Source organism: Convolutriloba macropyga, chromosome 7 (assembly GCF_964194025.1).
Source record: "Convolutriloba macropyga chromosome 7, txConMacr16.3, whole genome shotgun sequence".
In the NCBI taxonomy this organism is placed as follows: Eukaryota; Metazoa; Xenacoelomorpha; order Acoela; family Convolutidae; genus Convolutriloba; species Convolutriloba macropyga.
Window position 1 is genome coordinate 4,921,302 of NC_134474.1, and position 22,590 is coordinate 4,943,891.

A 22,590-nucleotide genomic window follows, 5' to 3' on the forward strand; every position below is an offset into this window, starting at 1 on the left:
CTGTGTAGGAAGAAGTCATTGTGGGAACGTGGTAAAGATGTCTCAAAACCTTCAGTCGCCTTATTCTTTTTAACGTTTTCTGGACTCATCGGCTACTACTTCTATCGTATAGACCAGAGAACCAAAGACAGACAACAGAAGGAAAAAGAGAAAGCGGAGTTCGATGACAAGAATAAGCGCAAGATTGGTTTCTTTCAGGCTGTCGATACTAAAGGTCAGTGTTTTCAGGCATTTCTTTTGTTGTATGTTCATGTCAAATATTGAATATTTTTTAATTTTTTTTAAAAATAAAACACGCAAAAAAATGGGTATGATCCACGCAATGGACAATTCAGTGAGCCCCCCCCCCCCCCCCCCCCCCACTATCAAACATCACAGCAGCGTATTTAAATTTATCGCAAAAATTGCATTTTGCATTTATTACTATTCACAGTTCTACAAACAAAACTGCGGGTTGCCACTGGTTCAATCGTTTCTGTATTTCTTAAAGCTGATCATTTTAAGTCGGCTAAACGACTCATTTTTTCAGCAAGATTGTAAAAGCAGTTTTGTTCAGTTTGTCTTTTCAGTCGTTAAGTAAGAAAGAAAGACTTAATTTCGTTATTGTGATACAAATCAACAATAAGCGAGGACAGATAACGAGATCAAGCGGATCTGCTATATCAATCTGCCACTAATTACAAATTAACATAATCACGTAACAATCATAATGTATTAAAAACCTAGTAGCACCATTTAAATTCAGTGCATCTCGAACTAACAAACAATTGGAGTAGTATTGATTATATGTATTTCTAAAGAGATCAATGCAAAGTCCAGCGAGGAAAGAACATTTTTACGATAAAAGATGATCCAGGGATTGACTAGTCATCATATTGCAGTCGCATTAAATTTTTGATTTTCAAATATCTAAAATGTTTGACTTTTATTCGAATATGAACCTTGTTAGTTCATTTTTATTGACTAAATAGGAGTTTTTTACATGGTGGCAAAAATTGGATAATTTCTTTCCAGAAGACAAATCCAAGCCTGATGAAATAACTCCAATTTTAATCAGTCTGTTGTAAAGTTTAGCACCTCGAAACCGAATGGAATTTTTATGAATCTTTCGTTTACAAAAGGGGTCTTCTAACAATTTCAGATTGGACCTTCTGGTCACCCTTACGCAGGATTGTTTAAAAGTGAAAAGATTATTGCAAAAATCTTGCGTGCGTTGACTGTTTATAGCTTTCAGAGCAAACTTGAAGTTCGTAAATGCGTAGTTCATAAACTGTTAAGATTGAATTCTTCGCAAATAAATCGTCGCAGTAATCGCTTTTTTTTCTGAAGTGAATAAGCTTAAGTATCTTCTTTTGTAAAAGAGAGATGGGTTTTAGAGACGAGTAGCTGCAGCAGCAATAAACTAAAGCACCATACTGCAAGATAGGAGCAACATTAGTAATATAATATTCCAACAGCTTTTTTGTTGTATATGGACGGTTCCACATTGCTTACTGAGTCTTTCCTTCACAAAGTCAATATGGTACTGATATGAGAGTTTTCTGTCTAAATTTATTCCTAAGTATTTGCACACAGGTTTCACTGGTATATTATCGGAGTTCATGTAAAATGTCGTGTCTACGGATAGTGCTTTCAGATTCATCTGAACTGTTTTTTCTAAGTTTACGCCGATTTCACTTCCAGGCATTTAGAAGTGAAATCGGCCGATAGTTGTTTTCTTTCAGTTTGCAATCTCCTTTATGTAGCGGGAAAACTTTTGCTTTTGCCAATTCTTTTGGGAAAATTCCCCTCTGAATAGAAAATTTAAGAAGACTAAGTACTGTATTACTACTTCCATCGAAGTCTTAATTAGAACATTAATTATTAGATCATCGCCTGACGAAAATTTGTTGTCCAGCTGCGCCACAATTCCTATTACTTCCATTTTAGTTGTCTGGTAAAAAAACACAGAGGTTTCTTCAGATAGAAAATTCGGAGTAAAAGGCTTTTTTAGGTGTTTATTTATGTTATATCTAATAGTAGCGAAGAATTTATTGAACAAATTTGCATTATCTTCATCTGTTGGTTCAATTTTATTGTTGAAGCTTGAGCTCAGAAGCGGTATGTTAGTTGAATTTGAAGATTTGCCTTTCAACTCATTCAGAAGTTTGAAAGTCTTTCGAGACTTTCCTAAACCAGAATTAAATTTATTCAGATAGAAGGACCTTTTTGCCATTTTTATTTCCTGCTCAAGCAACTGTCTTCGATTTCTAAACTGCTCAAGTAGATTCGTGTTTTCCTTTTCTCTTTTCCATTTGGAGTGTGCCTCGTCTCGCTTGCTTCGTAAATTCTTTAAACGTTTATTAAACCATAAGGGCATTTTGGATTTCTTCTTTGCATTTCTCATTGGAGCAAAAGAATCAGTTACTTCCCGGAAAAGTCGAGAGAATTCGCTGAAAGCTGAGCAAGGACAATTATTTTGATATATGAGATCTTCATTGGCTTGTATATGTTGTAGCAATGGTTTTTTATATTCAAGTACAAAACCAGGGTTTTTTGTAAAACTAATATCACGAAAAAACTTTCTGGTATTTTCTCGTTCAATTTTTGCTGACAGCATTATTTTAACTGGGTAATGATCAGCATTACCTTGCATTTTCAAGCACTTCCACTTTTTCATTAAACAAATTTTGATAAATAAAATGGTCCAAGCATGTTTTTGAGCTGAGGGTCACACGTGTTGCTTCGAGAGGTTTTATATTAAAATTATTTGCTTCAATGCGGTTTAAATAGCTTTGAGTTAGTCGGTTTCTTGAGCTTATGTCGAGGTTCATATCCCCACAAACGATCATTGGTTGATCGGCTGAGTTATTGTTCTCTAAAAATCGATCGAATTTTTCAATGAAGTCAATTTTATTCGTTCTGGGTGGATTATAAATAACAGCTAATCTCAAATTGTAACCCCTTATATTAATATCAGCAAAAAGTGATTCATCAAAACTTGTTTCGCGTTCCTTAATACTTTGGCGACTTGGTTTGCATTGAATCATTACCCCACCCCCTCTAAATTTACGATTTTTTACAAGGAAACACGTATATCCTGCAATTAGCATGCAACCAGGGTCGTCTTCATCAGTAAGCCATGTTTCCGTTATACACAGCACATCAGGTTGACACTGCTGACTTAAAACAAAAGCTTCCAGATCATTGAAATGCTTCCTAATTGATCTAATATTAACGTTTACAATATTTATGTTATTCAAACGGTTGATGTGATTTTTTACATTATCATTAGCGACGAAAAAAATTTTGTTCGTTTTGATTGGAATCCGTTCTTATTTCCATTTGATTGGCTTCGGAAATAGTGTGGTCGTAATTTGTTTCTGAGGAAAACATCATTTGAACTTAAAAGTTTTTCCTTCAAGTTTCCAAATGTAGAAAATTAACCCTCTCTCGACCACGCGCTTTCAATTCTCGGGTCAGTTTTTATCAGATTCAAAAAAATCAAACGCCCTTTACTCAGCTCTTCGTAAATTCGTACGTTTCCATATTTGCTGGAAGACCTCAAATTTCGTCTACATCTGAGCATGTTAATCTTGCTGCCACGTCTAGTAAACTTGACAATTACGGGTTTGTTTGCACTTTTTGATGGTAACAGATGTGCAATCCAAATATCTCTTTCATCAAGTTGAACGTCCATTTCAGAAGCTAGTTCTCGGATCAAAGTAGCCGTTTCCTCATAAATTTCACGTTGTATTGATTGTAGCCCAATAATTTTAATATTTTCCCTTCTATTGTATATTTCAAGAATTTCTGGTTCTGAGAGTGTTTTTAATTTGGCGTCCGCAGTTTGTATATCCAGCTCACACATCATCTCTGATCTCAGTTCATTTACTTTTTTGTCAACTATTTCGTCTATCGTCACTCTCAATTCGCTGCGAATCGTTTCCATGATAGTTGGAATAAGGCTAGTGATTGATTTGTGAATGCTCTCTTCAATTGATTTCACCACAGCTGGTTCTAGTGAAATTTCATTTACGGGACTTAACAGCACATCCTCTTTTTTCCCCCTTATTATGTGGTGTTTGTTGCTGGATTACAGGATGAGTGCTTGTTGGCAAATTAAGCGAAGAGGGTGTTTTGCCTTGAAATTTTAAAGTTGGAAGGACATCTTGGTTGTCGTTGCTCATTAATCCGCTTTCCCATAACTCATCGTTAGTTGCCATTGCTTCATTTACCGATACATTGGGTTCACTCACTGCAAAGGCATTGTCCTGGCTCATATTTCTTTCAAATAAATCGGATGTTTCTTGCAGTTGAAATTTTGGTGTATTGCAGGAAGAAATTTATATACAAAAGCACTAGTTTCAAAAATTATATACTTCCTTTCCAGAATTTGAGAAGAAAATAGGCAACTTGAGAGAACTAGAAGTAAAGTATATATTTGCTATCAACAGCGCCAAATGAATGGTTGAGGACAAACGAATTCAATATAATTTTCTGTACAACTAACACCGTCAGTTATTATTTTCAGAATAATATACTGACGTTGGGTAATTCAATGCAAGTATTGGCGAAAACTACTTCGTTGATTGCATTCAATAAATCACTTAGATCTTTACAATCAGCGGCTTCAATCATCAGTTCCAAGATAATTAAATCTCTAAAACCGGTTCAGGAAGCAGCGAGAGTAAAGGTATTTAAATCCAAAATTCGAAATTTATTGGATTCAATGGAGGAGTAAGAATGAATAATAATAATAATAGTAGTAATAATAATAATAATAATAATAATAATAATAATAATAATAATAATAATAATAATAATAATAATAATAATAATAATAATAATAATAATAATAATAATAATAATAATAATAATAATAATAATAATAATAATAATAATAATAATAATAATAATAATAATAATAATAATAATAATAATAATAATACTAATAATAATAATAATAATAATAATAATAATAATAATAATTATTGAGGTCGTATCATACAATGTAAAATGTATGATACGCCCGGGCCGGTTTTAAAATATCATTGTATGATACGCCCTCCGCCAACCCCGAGCCGACTACTTTTTTGAATGAAATTTTGAACATATATTAGGATATTAGGCGCAATTTCATCGACAGAAAAAAAATTTGAGCCCCAAAGGTGCTCAAAATTTTTCAGTAATAATATTACCAAAAAAAATTATTAAGGGCGCATCATACAAAAAAATTGTCTGAGGTGATTTTTTTGTGAAAAACTTGTTATTTATTCCCACAAAAGTCGAAACAGGGCTTTCTACTGGGCTTTAGGGTTTCAATCCGTGAAACAGCCTGTTCGTAGGGTAGTAGCGATGTTATTATGTGAGTTTTTATTGTTGAAAACACATCATTCATTTAGTTTTTATTGTGATTTCTGATCGAAGCACGCCCTTATGAGTCAGGAAACCTGTTGTTGGCAATATTTTTGGGTCATATATTCCAATGCAAATCCTCGGTTGTTAAACTGAACTGGTTTTGACAAAAATTTTTGATTTTAGTTCAAAATCAAATATTTTGATTCAGAAATTTTTTACAATAGTTGATATTTCACTCGAAGAATTGTGTTTACTTGATGAACTGGATAACTCAATTACCGTTGCTACGCTCAGTTCACTCATTGAACCTAAGCAGAGAAACGAGAAGCAAAATTTGCCGAGTTTTGATAAAGTGGACAAAGATGACGTAGAGATATATCTCTATGCAGATCAAGATAAATTTTTTGTAAAATTTGTTATGATAAAAAAATTGGGGATTGTTTGCCACAGATTCATTTCAGAAGGATGGCTCTGTTTGGTTCTACCGGGGAACGAGGTTCAGTAGAGACGAATACTTCAAAAAACTCATTGAGTCCGAATTCGCAGATGAAAAAATTATTACTAATGAAAAATGAATTGTATATCCATATAACAGGGATGTTGCTTTGGCAACGGCGTTTATCGCTCGGTATACCAACTATGAGCAAAAAAGACCGAATTTTAGAGTAAAAAGCTACGTTTCGCGAGACAGATTGCCGAATGTCCAGTTTATCGCATTGAGAAAAGTGGGAATAACTTTTTTTTTACAAAATCGGGCTGTATAGTGCGACCTAATAGTTAAAAATAATTTTTTCCAAAAGTGTTCAAAAACAGCCCTTTTTTAGAAAGGAGCTCTAAAATAGGCCACTTTTTTCATTCGTGAAGCAGTTCTTGGCAGTTCAGGCCTGTAGTGGTCAATTCACAAAAATTTGTATGATAAACCCTTAATAATTAAAAATTTGCTAAGCAAATTTTGAAGTCAATTATTAGTGGTTTTTAGTTTTTGTGTAGGGCTGAAATTCAGCATGCAGGTTTGTTTTGGGCTTGGATAAAATGCGCACACAAGACATCTGAACGTTTTCAGTTCAAAAAGTGACTTTGAGGATTTCGGTGTATGATACGACCTCAATAATTCACTATGTATGATACACCCCAATAATTATTTTTGATGTGTATGATAGGCCTTTATAATTATAATAATAATAATAATAATAATAATAATAATAATAATAATTATAATAATTATTATAATTATTATAATAATAATAATAATAATAACACTAATAATAATAATAATAATAATAATAATAATAATAATAATAATAATAATAATAATAATAATAATAATAAGAAAAAACCGCACTAATAATACTATTATAAACTAAATCAACAAGACACAGGGCACTACTAACATTATTTCTTCGATTTCTTCTTGCTTTTTCTTTTTCTGCTTTTTGATCGTTTCTGCAAAGTCAATTTATCTAATCTATCTTTGTGGCGCAATACCGTTCTCAATAAGTTGATTTCGGTTTGGGATGATGGATGTATTTGCTGTAGTTGTTGTTGATAATAATATGATGTTCGTTTGCGATGTGAAATAAGTTGACGCTTGACACTCAAGATGGGGCAGATATTCAATTGGACCAGTTTATCGAATAAATCAGGTGTTCCAAATCTACGGTTGTAAACAATAGCTGTAAGTTGTTTCTCAAAAATCTTTAGTGAGTTGCTGAATTTATCAATTGAAAGAGGTTGATTCTTGTTGCTGTGATGTGGTGTAATACTATTATTGATTACATCGTGCCAACTAATTAGATCAGATAGCCTATTCAAGGGGGGTTTTCTCAATAATAGTTGCAGGTTAAGATTGTTTTCACAGTTGTTATTTAGGCTGAGGCTCTTCTTTGAAAAAGTCTGAACGGTTAATTTAAACTTTAGTAGTGTCCGATGAGGTGTCCTGTTCACAGCATTAAAGAGACAGCTTGCAACAATGATAAGCACCATGGAAATAACATCAATCGAACCTCTAAAATCCCTTTACGGGCTCCCAGCTCTTGTTCGATTCGTCGATTATTCACTATACAACTGAAATGTCCTTATTATATAGCAACGAATTGCTATTTAATATGTTTATCACAACAATTAGGCTAAGTGAATTTCTGTGATGTTTTTTTTTCGATTAGTTAAATAACAGCTGGAAAAAAATGATTAATACAATACTTTTTAATGTTTATTGAGCATCTGTGTTTCCTGCTCATTGCGCTCTCGTTTTTCCACAATTTTGCAATTTTTTGGCAAAAGAATCGAGCAAGTGAGCAGTGATTTGGAAAATTTTTATCTGATCCATCTTTTCTTTCGATAATTTTTAAAATTTTGCAATGAAACTGTCATTCATTCTTAAACTTTAGACCTGAAATTGATGTGGGCAAAGAAGTTGGCGAAGGTTTAATCAAATGATTAAATCAAAAATGCGTCAAGTTGAGCTAATTGGTCCCTAAAGAATTTTTAAAGCAGTTACTTTGTTCTGTTTATGCGACATTAAGTCTTGGCACATTTTTGGTTGCTCAACAACGCAATTGCGATACTTGCTTCAAATCAATTAATTCCCTGTTAATGAAGTCAATTAGCATCAAACACGCACGCCTTAATTAAGTGAGGGTAGAATCCGGGAGCCACCCCTCTTCCTTGTGAATTCCTCGGACTATAATTGGTGATGTTTAATTGCTCTCAAACGAAGTTTGTAGCAATTATATTAGTCCTGTCGGTCTTTTTTTTATGCGATTTTTCGCTTGACCAATTTTTCGTCTGACGCTTTTGACTTTTCGTCCTCAAAAACGGGATAAACAGGTAGCGCCCAGCGGGCATTATGTGCTCTTAGAGCCTTTCAGGTCTGTTTCAGCTCAAACTGTCTTGGAGACTTATACTTATACTTATGGTGTGAGGGGCGGTTCTTAGAGGTTGACACCCCCCCTCTTTGTTGACCCCCCACCCCCACTATTGGCTCCACCCCCCCCCCCCCACCGCGCTTTTGCCCCCTCCCCCACCCAGTGCTGCCCCCATCAGCCCCCGGTGCACCCCCCCCCCCCCCCCCCCGTGGCTAGCTACTGACCAAGCCAACCGCTCGCCGGTCGTTTGAGAGCAATTCGCCCGACGTTAGTCGGTTATGTTTTATAGTTTAGGTACATTTGCAGGCCTGTCCATCTATTTTTGGCAATCCAGTTGGTTATGTTGGTCTAGAAGGAGACATTGTCTTTTTAGAGCATTTCTTCTGACATTATTTGGTTGTATTTTTTTAGCACATTTGCGAGCCTCGCTGTCTTTTTCGTTGGTTATTAGTTGGTTATGTTGGTTTAGGATGTGCAAATGTTATGTGAATTTCTGTTGCTTGTTGACCAGTTTTGGTCCGAATGATTCGATATGAGTTCGAGATCTTAATTTATTGATCCCATTTTAATAGCAATCGTTGGATGGACCTTACAAAGCGTTTCTATGAATTGACCTTTAATGTCATTATTCAAATAAAAGTTAAGAATAGCGATTTGACGCATAATTGTTGATTAATTGCTCTCAAACGAAGTTTGTAGCAATTATATTAGTCCTGTCGGTTTTTTTAGGCGATTTTTCGCTTGACCGATTTTTCGACTGACGCTTTTGACTTTTTGTCCTCAAAAACGGGATAAACAGGTAGCGCCCATTGGGCATTAAGTGCTCTTAGAGCCTTTCTGCTCTGTTTCAGCTCAAACTGTTTTGGAGACTTAAACTTATGGTGTGAAGGGCGGTTCTTAGACCTTACAAAGCGTTTCTATGAATTGAATTTTAATGTCATTATTTAAATAAAAGTTAAGAATAGCGATGCGATTTGACGCATAATTGATGATTAATTGCTCTCAAACGAAGTTTGTAGCAATTATATTAGTCCTGTCGGTCTTTTTTATGCGATTTTTCGCTTGACCGATTTTTCGACTGACGCTTTTGACTTTTTGTCCTCAAAAACGGGATAAACAGATAGCGCCCAGCGGGCATTAAGTGCTCCTAGAGCCTTTCTGCTCTGTTTCAGCTCAAACTGTTTTGGAGACTTAAACTTATGGTGTGAAGGGCGGTTCTTAGACCTTTCAAAGCGTTTCTATGAATTGACCTTTAATGTCAGCGATTTGACGCATAATTGATGATTAATTGCTCTCAAACGAAGTTTGTAGCAATTATATTAGTCCTGTCGGTTTTTTTAGGCGATTTTTCGCTTGACCGATTTTTCGACTGACGCTTTTGACTTTTTGTCCTCAAAAACGGGATAAACAGGTAGCGCCCATTGGGCATTAAGTGCTCTTAGAGCCTTTCTGCTCTGTTTCAGCTCAAACTGTTTTGGAGACTTAAACTTATGGTGTGAAGGGCGGTTCTTAGACCTTACAAAGCGTTTCTATGAATTGAATTTTAATGTCATTATTTAAATAAAAGTTAAGAATAGCGATGCGATTTGACAAATAATTGATGATTAATTGCTCTCAAAGGAAGTTTGTAGCAATTATATTAGTCCTGTCGGTCTTTCTTATGCGATTTTTCGCTTGACCGATTTTTCGACTGACGCTTTTGACTTTTTGTCCTCAAAAACGGGATAAACAGGTAGCGCCCAGTGGGCATTAAGTGCTCTTAGAGCCTTGCCGCTCTGTTTCAGCTCAAACTGTTTTGGAGACTTAAACTTATGGTGTGAATGGCGGTTCTTAGACCTTACAAAGCGTTTCTATGAATTGACCTTTAATGTCATTATTTAAATAAAAGTTAAGAATAGCGATGCGATTTGACGCATAATTGATGATTAATTGCTCTCAAACGAAGTTTGTAGCAATTATATTAGTCCTGTCGGTCTTTTTTATGCGATTTTTTGCTTGACCGATTTTTCGACTGACGCTTTTGACTTTTTGTCCTCAAAAACGGGATAAACAGGTAGCGCCCAGCGGGCATTAAGTGCTCCTAGAGCCTTTCTGCTCTGTTTCAGCTCAAACTGTTTTGGAGAATTAAACTTATGGTGTGAAGGGCGGTTCTTAGACCTTACAAAGCGTTTCTATGAATTGACCTTTAATGTCATTATTTAAATAAAAGTTAAGAATAGCGATGCGATTTGACGCATAATTGATGATTAATTGCTCTCAGACGAAGTTTGTAGCAATTATATTAGCCTGTCGGTCTTTTTTATGCGATTTTTCGCTTGACCGATTTTTCGACTGACGCTTTTGACTTTTTGTCCTCAAAAACGGGATAAACAGGTAGCGCCCAGCGGGCATTAAGTGCTCCTAGAGCCTTTCTGCTCTGTTTCAGCTCAAACTTTTTTGGAGACTTAAACTTATGGTGTGAAGGGCGGTTCTTAGACCTTACAAAGCGTTTCTATGAATTGACCTTTAATGTCATTATTTAAATAAAAGTTAAGAATAGCGATGCGATTTGACGCATAATTGATGATTAATTGCTCTCAAACGAAGTTTGTAGCAATTATATTAGTCCTGTCGGTCTTTTTATGCGATTTTTCGCTTGACCGATTTTTCGACTGACGCTTTTGACTTTTTGTCCTCAAAAACGGGATAAACAGGTAGCGCCCAGCGGGCATTAAGTGCTCTTAGAGCCTTTCCGCTCTGTTTCAGCTCAAACTGTTTTGGAGACTTAAACTTATGGTGTGAAGGGCGTTTCTTAGACCTTACAAAGCGTTTCTATGAATTGACTTTTAATGTCATTATTTAAATAAAAGTTAAGAATAGCCATGCGATTTGACACATAATTGGTGATTAATTGCTCTCAGACGAAGTTTGTAGCAATTATATTAGTCCTGTCGGTCTTTTTTATGCGATTTTTCGCTTGACCGATTTTTCGACTGACGCTTTTGACTTTTTGTCCTCAAAAACGGGATAAACAGGTAGCGCCCAGCGGGCATTAAGTGCTCTTAGAGCCTTTCCGCTCTGTTTCAGCTCAAACTGTTTTGGAGACTTTAACTTATGGTGTGAAGGGCGGTTCTTAGACCTTACAAAGCGTTTCTATGAATTGACCTTTAATGTCATTATTTAAATAAAAGTTAAGAATAGCCATGCGATTTGACGCATAATTGATGATTAATTGCTCTCAGACGAAGTTTGTAGCAATTATATTAGTCCTGTCGGTCTTTTTTATGCGATTTTTCGCTTGACCGATTTTTCGACTGACGCTTTTGACTTTTTGTCCTCAAAAACGGGATAAACAGGTAGCGCCCAGCGGGCATTAAGTGCTCTTAGAGCCTTTCTGCTCTGTTTCAGCTCAAACTGTTTTGGAGACTTAAACTTATGGTGTGAAGGGCGGTTCTTAGACCTTACAAAGCGTTTCTATGAATTGACCTTTAATGTCATTATTTAAATAAAAGTTAAGAATAGGAATGCGATTTGACGCATAATTGATGATTAATTGCTCTCAAACGAGGTTTGTAGCAATTATATTAGTCCTGTCGGTCTTTTTTATGCGATTTTTCGCTTGACCGATTTTTCGACTGACGCTTTTGACTTTTTGTCCTCAAAAACGGGATAAACAGGTAGCGCCCAGCGGGCATTAAGTGCTCTTAGAGCCTTTCCGCTCTGTTTCAGCTCAAACTGTTTTGGAGACTTAAACTTATGGTGTGAAGGGCGGTTCTTAGACCTTACAAAGCGTTTCTATGAATTGACCTTTAATGTCATTATTTAAATAAAAGTTAAGAATAGCCATGCGATTTGACGCATAATTGATGATTAATTGCTCTCAGACGAAGTTTGTAGCAATTATATTAGTCCTGTCGGTCTTTTTTATGCGATTTTTCGCTTGACCGATTTTTCGACTGACGCTTTTGACTTTTTGTCCTCAAAAACGGGATAAACAGGTAGCGCCCAGCGGGCATTAAGTGCTCTTAGAGCCTTTCTGCTCTGTTTCAGCTCAAACTGTTTTGGAGACTTAAACTTATGGTGTGAAGGGCGGTTCTTAGACCTTACAAAGCGTTTCTATGAATTGACCTTTAATGTCATTATTTAAATAAAAGTTAAGAATAGCGATGCGATTTGACGCATAATTGATGATTAATTGCTCTCAAACGAAGTTTGTAGCAATTATATTAGTCCTGTCGGTCTTTTTAATGCGATTTTTCGCTTGACCGATTTTTCGACTGACGCTTTTGACTTTTTGTCCTCAAAAACGGGATAAACAGGTAGCGCCCAGCGGGCATTAAGTGCTCTTGGAGCCTTTCTGCTCTGTTTCAGCTCAAACTGTTTTGGAGACTTAAACTTATGGTGTGAAGGGCGGTTCTAAGAGGTTGAAGACCCCCCCCCCCCCCTCCTGTTGAACCCCCAACCCCACTATTGCCTCCACCCCCAACCCAGTGTTGCCCCCCCATCAACCCCCGGTGCACCCCCCCCCCCCTCCCCCCGTGGCTAGCTACTGACGAAGCCAACGGCTCACCGGTCGTTTGAGAGCAATTCGCCCGACGTTAGTGGGTTATGTTTTTTCCCTTCTATCTGTAGGTCATTCTGTTACTGACCGCACTTTCCGTGACAAATGGCTGCTTCTCTACTTCGGTTTCACTAACTGTCCAGACATTTGTCCGGAGGTGCTGGAGAATCTGAGTTCCACGGTTGACAGATGCAAGCCAGTAGTTGAACTGCAGCCTGTTTTTATAACCGTCGATCCATTTAGAGATTCTGCAGAGAAGATCGAGAAATACCTTAGTGTAAGTTCTTGTTCTACTTTATTTTAAACTCATATTTACGCTTTCGCTCCATAGTTTTCATCTAAAATTTTGACGAATTTTCAAAGATTTGCAACTTTTCATTACTACGCAGAATTTGAAGGTGGGCGCAAGTTCAATTCGTCCATTTCTAAACGCGATATTCTAACTTATATCAAATTTTAAGCTAACAGATTTTTCAGTTTATTTGAAAATGTTTCAATAGTGAAAGGATTAATATTTGAACGATGGAAGAATAAATTTCAAAAAGGAAAAAGTTGAGTTAACTCATTAGTTTAACATCTTTCTGGAATCTTTGTGAATCGCAAAGTTATAATCAGTTCAAATCAGAACAGATCAAACTGTCATTTGCACACATCTTGAAATTGCAACCCACACAATCGGGTTTTCATTGCTGCAGTATAGTCCTCATGGCCAGCATTATTTTGTACTTTGGTAGTTAATTTCAGTCTCCGTGCTCATTGGGCAAGACAATTTATTGAAATTAAATATTGAACTTATCGCCAAAAGCCGCGAGAGATCTTACAGTAAAAAAAAACTGATTTGTGGCGAAAAGATCTGAAATCTGAAATATTAAAAAATCTGAATTTTTCTAGGATTTCCATCCGAACTTTATTGGGCTAACGGGTTCAGCTGACCAGATGAGCAAGTTGTTTGGTACATTTGGGGTGTACGCCAGGGCCAATCCGGCTGACGATGATGGGGACTACATTGTGGATCACACAATCATCACGTATTTAGTCTCACCCGACGGGCGAATCATGGAAATGTTCACTAGGTTGGCTATGGAAATAAACATGACACAAATACAAATAAAAGATTTTAATTGATATCGAGTGAAATTTGAAGCAATTATTGTAGCTGTGTGTCTTGTTGGTTATAAAAACAAATATGACACAAATATAACGAAGTGTTATATTTAGTAGGGCTTTTTGATGTTTGAATGAGAAAGTGAGAAGATTTAAACCTGAAAACGGTGTGAAAAAGTTGTTATGCGTCCTTCAGTAACTTTTTTGTCACTTCAGGTTTTTCGACTTGAATAAAGGGCAGATGACTAATAAATGCTGGTGAAAATAATGCTTCAGGATGAGAAATGTGAATTATTGCAAAAAAGAGAAAATTAATATTAAATATTCGCGATCGAGTCTACGGCACTGAAATCTATTTTGTAGCTATTTCGGTTATCTGCCGAAAAATAGAATGAAAAATAGTCATTCTAGCTCATTTTTAAAAGATGCAGATTGGCGTTGAAAAACGGTTTGCTCATTTAATTCAATTTGGCGTTGTCCAAAAAGATGTATGTTTAGGTACCAAGACCTGGATAAGGTGTACGATATCATAGTGAAGCATGTGAACAAGTACAAGCCTGTCAGTGATGACAAACCATATTCTGCTGCCTTCAGATGATAATTGTGACTGTGATTATTGTATTGTTGAAATTCAATTTCTACTCGCTCATTGGTTTTCGTCTTGTTAGAAATCTAGTCAAATTTGACCCATGGAGGCATTTCTTGTGCACTGACAATAGTGGTGTAATTGTTCCCAAGATTTCGTGAAGCCGGGAACAAAACAACAATATGATAGCGGACATTTCCTTTTTAATAGCCGCACAGCGATAGCTGGGGCTATTATTGGCCTTCTATTGGTTTTTTATTAATAGCCGCCCTCATCTGCTCAGCCGGTTATTATAGCGCTCCTATTTTTTACAATTCAAAGAATTTGAATTGTATTGGTGCGCTGTGTTGTTTTACAATTCAAAGAATTTGAATTGTATTAAGGCGCTGTCTTTTTACGACTCGAAAAGGAGTATTGAAGAACTCCTTTTTTTAAATCAATTTTATTGGAGTGAATTTTGAAGCGGGAAATGAAACACGTGAAAAGTTTTGGAGGGATTTTGTTGCTGAACAAAATGAAGAGTGGAGCGAAAAGAGAGTGGTTTTTTGTTCATATCGCTGTTTTCTAGAGAGCGAGAAATTGATGTGTGAAAAATTTTTTTTTTAAGCGAGCGAAATTTTTTTGTTCACGTGCGGCTTTTTTGCAACTTTTGAATATTATGAGGTTTGATTATGATATTGTATTAGTTTTAGGTTTGTTTTGATAGAAATTGAAGGTTTCAAGTAGTTAATTTGATTTTTAATGCTAATTTGGAGGGTTTTGATCAGTTTTGCTGATTTTTAGACAAAATTCAACGATTTTTTACCTGTTTTTTTTTGTTTTACTGCTTTAAGTGGGATTTGAATAGAAGCTTGTTACTTAAAGATTTGTCAGATACCAATTGACTAAATATTTGTTGGTATAAATCATTTTTTTCCAAAGAAAAATGACCAAAAAATTGAGAAATTTTAAACCATTTTTCTCATTTTTCGCAGTTTTTCTTTTTTATCTTACACAAGTGTCTTACCCACCCTTTTATAACTTGCCCATTGTTTTGCGAGTTTTTCATTGCTCTGATTGCAAAGGAACCTTATTGGGCTTTATGTTTCCTTGTACTATTAAAAAAAACTCATTTAGTTTATAGTTTTTTGTTGAATTTGTTTTTGAATGCCGCTTCTATGCCCTTAATTTTTTATGGCATTTGTGGAGTTTTAGGGTTCATAATAGTTGTTCTAGTTGTTTAGTAATAAGTGTGGGCAATTTTGGATATCAATCATTTTTTTGTTGGAACTATTTTTCTTAATTTTTTTCTTTGCAGTTTTTCGGGTTTTTTTTTTCTGTGAGACAAATTTCTTAGACTATTTTGACATGTCTATTGTTTTGCGAGCATCTGGATGCTCTATTCGCTGAAAAGAATTTTTCTTTGGATTTATATGCTTTTGTACTAATAAGAAATTTACTAACTTTTTCCAGTTATTTAGTGCAAGTTGTTTTTAAGAGCTTCTTTTCATAATTTGGCCTCCAGTATTTTTAAAACATTCACTTAAGTGGTTTCAGTAAGTACTAGTTGTTTTGATGAAGTAATTTTGGCAGAGATAGTTATTTCGGGATCTCAAGTTATGACAAAATTTGGTCAGATTTTTTATCATATTTCAACAGATTTGATTTTTTTTACTTTTTTGTTTTATGGTTTGGTTTCAAGAAAATCATAAATTAGTGGAGGCAAGTTTTTTCTGATGAGTAGTTGGATGGCGGATAAATAGATTTTCACTTCGAGTCGTTTCCGGAATTCTTCCGGCTATGTTTTTTTTAAAGGTCTGTTCACACATTTTCATGATTTTTGAAGTCAAATTGGAGTAATGATTTTGGTCACGCCGAAACAGGAAATGGAGCGAAAAAGCGAGTGGTTTTGCGGCGTGAATTTTTTTCGCTCTAATTTTAAAGTAGAGTGAGAAAACGGTGTTTGAACAAAAATTCGGTTTCTCGGTAGTGGTTTTTTGTTCACATGCGGCAATTTCACTCTGATTTTTACTGTTTGTTCGATTTTTTGGATCGGATTTTTTTCTAAATGGTTTTCCCAATCCATTCGCCGCTCATTGTAGGCCTAGTTTTTTGTTTGAATTTTAATTTTCATTTCTCGCTAGTGGTTTTTTTGTTCACATGCGGCATTTTGATATTGATAGTCTAGAAAGGACTATCAGCGAATTGAGAAAACCATTTTTTTTAAATGGTTTTCTCAATTCGCTGATAGTCCTTTCTAGGTCTAGTTTTTCTGTGTAGTCAATGAAAATTCTTTGAATTGTACGTCAGGACTTGTCCTGCTATGTTTTAAGATGTGTTCACACATTTTTCAATGACTTTGATCTTTCAAAACGGGATAAACAGGTAAAGCCCAGCGGGCGTTAGGTTCCTTAGAGGCCCAAAGTGGGCTTTAGTAGTCCTTCAAGTGCTTGTAGTGGTGCAGCTGCGGGGATGGCCTTAATTTAAGGTTAAAAGGTCATTTTTAGGAGTTTTTGGGCTCAAAATGCTGCAATTTTTCTTGTTTTTTGTGATTTGTTTGAGATTTTTTTTATTAGTCTTAGGTTGAAATTTTTAACAGTTGATGAATGCTTTTTGCGTGACAAAAATGGTTGTTATGTCCAATTTTATCAGCTATATGTTTTGGTAGTACAAACACAAACACGCAAAATGATACTAATTTTCGCAATTTTTTTCCTGTTTTTTTTTCATAATTTGAGTTTTTTGGCCCTAGGTGTAAGAAACCTCATGTAGGGTTGGATAAGGGGTTTGATGATAGATTACTACTTAGTTTCTAATGGTAATGGAATGTTTTTCAACTTTTCGCCATCATGAATTTTAGCATTTTTTGACAAAACTTTTTTTTCATAGTTTTTGACATTTTTTGTCATTATTCAAGTTGTTTGAGTCTCAGGGGCAAGAAAACCTCATCAGTGGTTGGATAATAAGTTACTGAAAAGTTTTTAGTTGTCATGGAATAGGTTTCAACTTTTGAATATCACAAATTTTAATTTTTTTTTGACAAAATTTGCATTTCAGGTTTTCAAAAATTTTGGTTATTTTTCAGTTTTTCCTGCTTCAGGGACCAGGCAATCTTTTTGAGGTTTGTTAATAGGGCACTGCATAGTTTCTAGTAATAATGGAATGGTTTTTATCATTTTATTGTCTCGAATTTTAGCATTTTTTTGATAAAATCTGCATTTTTTTATAAGGTTTTTAAGTTTTTGTCAGTTTTTGATATTCGTCTATTCTCAAGTGCGAGAAAACATATTCCACGTTCTCATAAAAACTTACTGCATGGGTTTTAGTTTCAAAGGATTTGTTTTCAACAATTCAACCTTTCGACTTTTAGAAGTTTTTTGATAAAATTTGCAATTTCAAGTTTTTTCAAAATATTTGTATTTTATTTTTTCTTGCCTCAGTAGCCAGGTAACTTCATCCAGTGTTTGATAGTATGTTATTAAATAGTTGCTAGGGGGCAATTGAATGGCTTTCATCCTTTTAATAGAACGAATTTCTATTTTTTGAAATTTTGTCCACCGATCTATGAGTTTTAAAGTTTGGAATTGGGTTACTGGATAGCCTCTAGAGACACAGAATTGATTCTGAAGATATTTATATCACGGTTTTCAGCAACATTTCCTTATAGTTTGGAATTGATTTTTTAAAAAAATTTTTGGTCATTTTCGAGTTAATCGATCTTCAATGGCCAATGAATATTTTTCAGGTCTTGCTGATACTGGACCGATTTCAGAAACAAAAATTGGTTTTTAACATCTTTTTGAAATAGGTATTTCAAAAAAATTTGCCTGAGGTTTAAAAACTTCACGATTTTTAGCAACGAGTATATTTTTGTTTAGTTTTGTTTCTTTGTTTCTCAATTTTATGTTGATTTTGTTTGTGTTCTGGCTGAAATTGTTGAATTGATCTGCTGGTCAAGTAGAGTGCGTCTGAGTTTTTCATTCAATTTTTTGAATTGTATTTCAGGATTTGTCCTGCTATGTTATTTTACTTCGTCGAGTAAGAAAATGTTTCGCTTTACCTCATTTTGCCGCTTTTTCAACCTTTTGCGTGATATCTTTTTGACTTCTCTAGGCTATTTCTCTCTTCTCTCATTCTGCTAAAAGTGATTTTGAACATCAGTTGCTAAGCAAAGCAATTCAAAATGAACAGAGTCAGTATTAAAAATTGAAGTCAGAAATAGAAGCGGGATAAACCCATAAAGGCTAATTTTAGATGCCCGCTATTTGAACGTCGTTCCTATAAGTCTTAGTTACGATCTCTAATGCTTATTGGTATTGATAGTAGCCCCTGTAGCCTCTCTCTAAGAAACAGAAGTACGTTATGTTCAACTACGAAATGCCATCAAAATAAATCGGGTTTAAAAAAATGTGTTTGTACAAAAAATCTTTTTTTTCAATTTCTTCTATTCTTTCAATCCCAATCATGCTTGTTGGAATCAACGGCGGCTATTTTCCGGCAATCTGCCGGGTATGTTTACAATCAAAGAATGTGATTTGTTTTAGGGCGCTGTCTTTTTTTTAAGATCTGTTCACACATTTTCATGATTTTTGAAGTCCAATTGGAGTAGTGATTTTGGTCACGCCGAAATTGGAAGGGGAGCGAAAAAGCGAGTGGTTCTGTGGCGTAAAATTTATTCGCTCTAAATTTAAAGTAGAGTCAGAAAACGGTGTTTGAACAAAAATTCGCTTTCTCGCTTGTGGTTTTTTGTTCACATACGGCAATTTCACTTTGATTTTTACTGTTTTTTCGATTTTCTGGATCGGATTTTTCTAAACGGTTTTCCCAATCCATTCATAGTCCGTTCTAGGTCTAGTTTTCTGTTAACTCAATAAAAATTCTTTGAATTGTACGTCAGGACTTGTCTTGCTATGTTTTTATAGCTGTGAAGCTGTAAGCTGAGCGAAGCTATATTGCGGTGCTCTTGTTTTTTTGTTTTGTCGTCTGACGCTCTTTTTTCGTTTTACATTTGTTCACACAGCAAAGCTGAAAATGTCAAATTTTCTGAATTACTTCTTCCTCTCACTAACGGCATTTGCGCGCGTGACGTCATTTCCCACTCGCTTTACCGAAAGTTTTTAGGTTATTTGCGTGATTAGATCTTGATCATTCGTGACTTACCTCACTCAATAAAATGACTTTTGCACTTTAAAACTTAAGTGTAGTTTGAATTTGTTCACCTTTGACTTTCGACTTACTTCTCTCACTATTTCAACTGAATGGATTTTCAATTCTTTCACACATTCAATTACGCAATGTGGTGAATACTGTCAAAGTCAAAAGAGCAAAATCAAAAGAGACGGGATAAACCGATAAAGCCTGGTCATTAAGTCACTGAGAACTTGGTTTTCAAAGTTCATTGGAGTGTTTGCTAGCTGACATTGGTATTAAGCTTATTAGTTTTCAGTTTAGAAGCTGAATTAAGTATAGTTTTAGAATCTAACTGAAACTGCACGCCAAATTAGAAAACTTTTTCACCTTAAAAAAACAAAAAATTGGTCAATGTTTCTTTTCTCTTCTGTTGCAATCCCGATGTTCATCACGGGCGTCAACGGCGGCTATTTTCTGGCAGTCTGCCGGCTATGTTTGCTTTAACCATTCAAATAAATATAAATTTTACTGCACAATAGCGGTTAAATACAAACTATCCGCTTCAATCCAGGAGGAAATTAACTTGGAAACGATTTACTTTAATCCTATTGTTTTATTAATAGCCGCACAGCAATAGCTGGGGCTATTATTGGCCTTCTCATGGTTTTTTACAATTCAAAGAATTTGAATTGTATGGGGGCGCTGTCTTTTTTTTAAGATCTGTTCACACATTTTCATGATTTTTGAAGTCAAATTGGAATAGTGATTTTGATCACGCCGAAACAGGAAGTGGAGCGAAAAAGCGAGTGGTTTTGTGGCGTGAAATTTTTCGCTCTAAATTTAAAGTAGAGTGAGAGAACGGTTTTTGAACAAAATTTCGCTTGCTCGCTTTTTGTTCGCAAGCGGCAATTTCACTTTGATTTTTACAGTTTTTTCAATTTTTTGGATCGGATCTTTTTCTAAATGGGTTTCCCAATCCATTCATAGTCCGTTCTTTGTCTAGTTTTTTGTTTAGTCAATGAAAATTCTTTGAATTGTACGTCAGGACTTGTCCTGTTATGTTTTTTATTTCGTCGTCGCGATTTTTATTACGACCATATGATGTCACAACCTCTTAAGTTTGCTTTTTGTTCATTGGTCCATGCAATTTCAACTGAAGTACGTGCGTGAGGTCAATTTTTACTCTTAGTGGAGCGAGTTTTGTTCATTTGCGTGATTACATTTTTAGTCACACTTGACTTACCTCACTCAACAAAAACGACTTCCTCACTTTGAAATTGACTTTTATTTATTTTAATTCAAAGAGATAAGGTCAAATGGGTGTGTGTCACTCTAAATGAAGGTTATTAGAGAGGAGCTAATAGAGGCAGCAAAAACTTATACATATTTTTAATCAAAATATAATATATCCTTCAATGAAAAGACGAATTTTTTTGGTCTGTGTTTTTTGTTTTGTTGAGACTGCAGAACTACGAAGCTATTGCGACTATTTTCTGGCAATCTGCCAGCTATGTTTGTTAATTGCATTTTGGTGACTAGGTATTTGAAAATCTTTAATGAAATTTATGTTTGAAAAATGATTTTCGTAATGAAAAAATCTTGATCGATTGTTGAAAACTTTTTGTCCACAGATCGATGCATTCTTTTTTATTGATCTCAAACAAAGTTTGTTGCAATTATATTAGTCCTGTGATCTTTTTATGCGATTTTTCGTTTCACCGATTTTTTCTTTCGCCTGACCCCATTTGACTTTTGTCTTCAAATGGGATAAACAGGTAGCTCCCGGAAGGTATTAAGTGCTCTTAGAGCCTTACGCCTTACCATTCTCTAAGAATGTGATTCACCAAAGCTCAAAACTGTTTTGAGGAGACAATTTTATGGTGTTAAGGGTGGTTCTTAATCTTGAAAGTTTGAAGCTTGACCCCCCCCCCCCCCCCCCCCTTGTTTGTCCCTGTACATGAGTTTGTGTATCGCTACTAGTCATAGTCACGTGTTAGCTTTTCCTGTCTTTTCAAGATCACTTTTTCAATTGGCCTTTTTTCGTTGATCAGAATTTTAATTGCTGAATTTCTGCTCATTTTTATCCAATGGACAGAAACTGAATAGGTAATTTTATGAAAATGAAAGATACGCATTTCTGTTCAAATTTCAAAAAGCAGCAGGCTCGTTCAAGATGATAGTTTTATGTCTCGTTTGTTGCAATGTTGGATATCCCCACGCGTCTATCAAAGTCTGCTAAATCTGCACTTCGCGCTATGTGCACCCCCCCCCCCATTACAGAGCGCATGTCATTACATAGTAAATCCTTATGTCAAACAAGGAGGCTCGGTAATGTGCGTTTGCACATTAAGTTCCGACCCCGCTCATCTACATTTTTCACTTAATTGTCTACCAAATGAGGAAGAGATTAAAAAATTAACATATCAACATATCGTTCACCAAACTACTGAAAGAATAAAACAATCTACTCTAGAGGGTTTATGAGACCTGTGGCAACCATAATATGACTACCAGAAAAGACGGCAATAAAAATCAAATAGTTACAAATTTTAATTACGACCAAACTTCCTTGTCCATTTTTTGAAAACCACTAATAACCAAATCAAAATGGCATCAGATAAAATTTATACTCGGAAGATTAATCGGCACTTTGTTTGAACAAAATATGGGACTTTTCCTCAATGCGACTTGGCAACAAGTCGACTAGAAATAAGCAAAAGGGCAAAGTTTATTAAAACATTGCTTTTTAAAAAAAAAGAATTAAATTCGAACTGATTAGAATTTTACCCATCAAATGAGTCTTTTATACCGTAATTGAGAGCGACTGAGGCCTTTCATTTCCCGGGATATGTCATACGACTACAAAAAAACGACAAGTACAGGCAAAAACTAAAATTTTGCACAAAAAATTATGCAAGAAAGCGATCAATTAAAAATTAAGCTGATCACTAAAAACAATAAAAATCTTCGTTTGCCCTTTTTAAAGGCAACAAAATATGTAAATCAAATGACTCCCATTATTGTGATACTGTGAAAAGAGAACAAAA

General features: G+C 35.2%; 2 protein-coding genes across 3 annotated transcripts in view; both read left to right on the forward strand.

The window, feature by feature from the left end:
- Positions 1–14,497, forward strand: part of LOC142342562 (protein SCO2 homolog, mitochondrial-like) — a 37,023-nt gene extending 22,526 nt beyond the window's left edge. Inside the window, exons 3-6 of the mRNA XM_075393933.1 lie at positions 13–214; positions 12,816–13,021; positions 13,636–13,817; positions 14,347–14,497. Of these exons, the coding sequence (XP_075250048.1) occupies positions 13–214; positions 12,816–13,021; positions 13,636–13,817; positions 14,347–14,446 (690 nt within the window). The 3' untranslated portion in view covers positions 14,447–14,497. The remainder of the gene's footprint in view (positions 1–12; positions 215–12,815; positions 13,022–13,635; positions 13,818–14,346) is intronic.
- LOC142342559 (AP-3 complex subunit delta-1-like) overlaps positions 1–22,590 on the forward strand; it is a 365,254-nt gene that overhangs the window by 22,520 nt on the left and 320,144 nt on the right. The window lies entirely within an intron of this gene.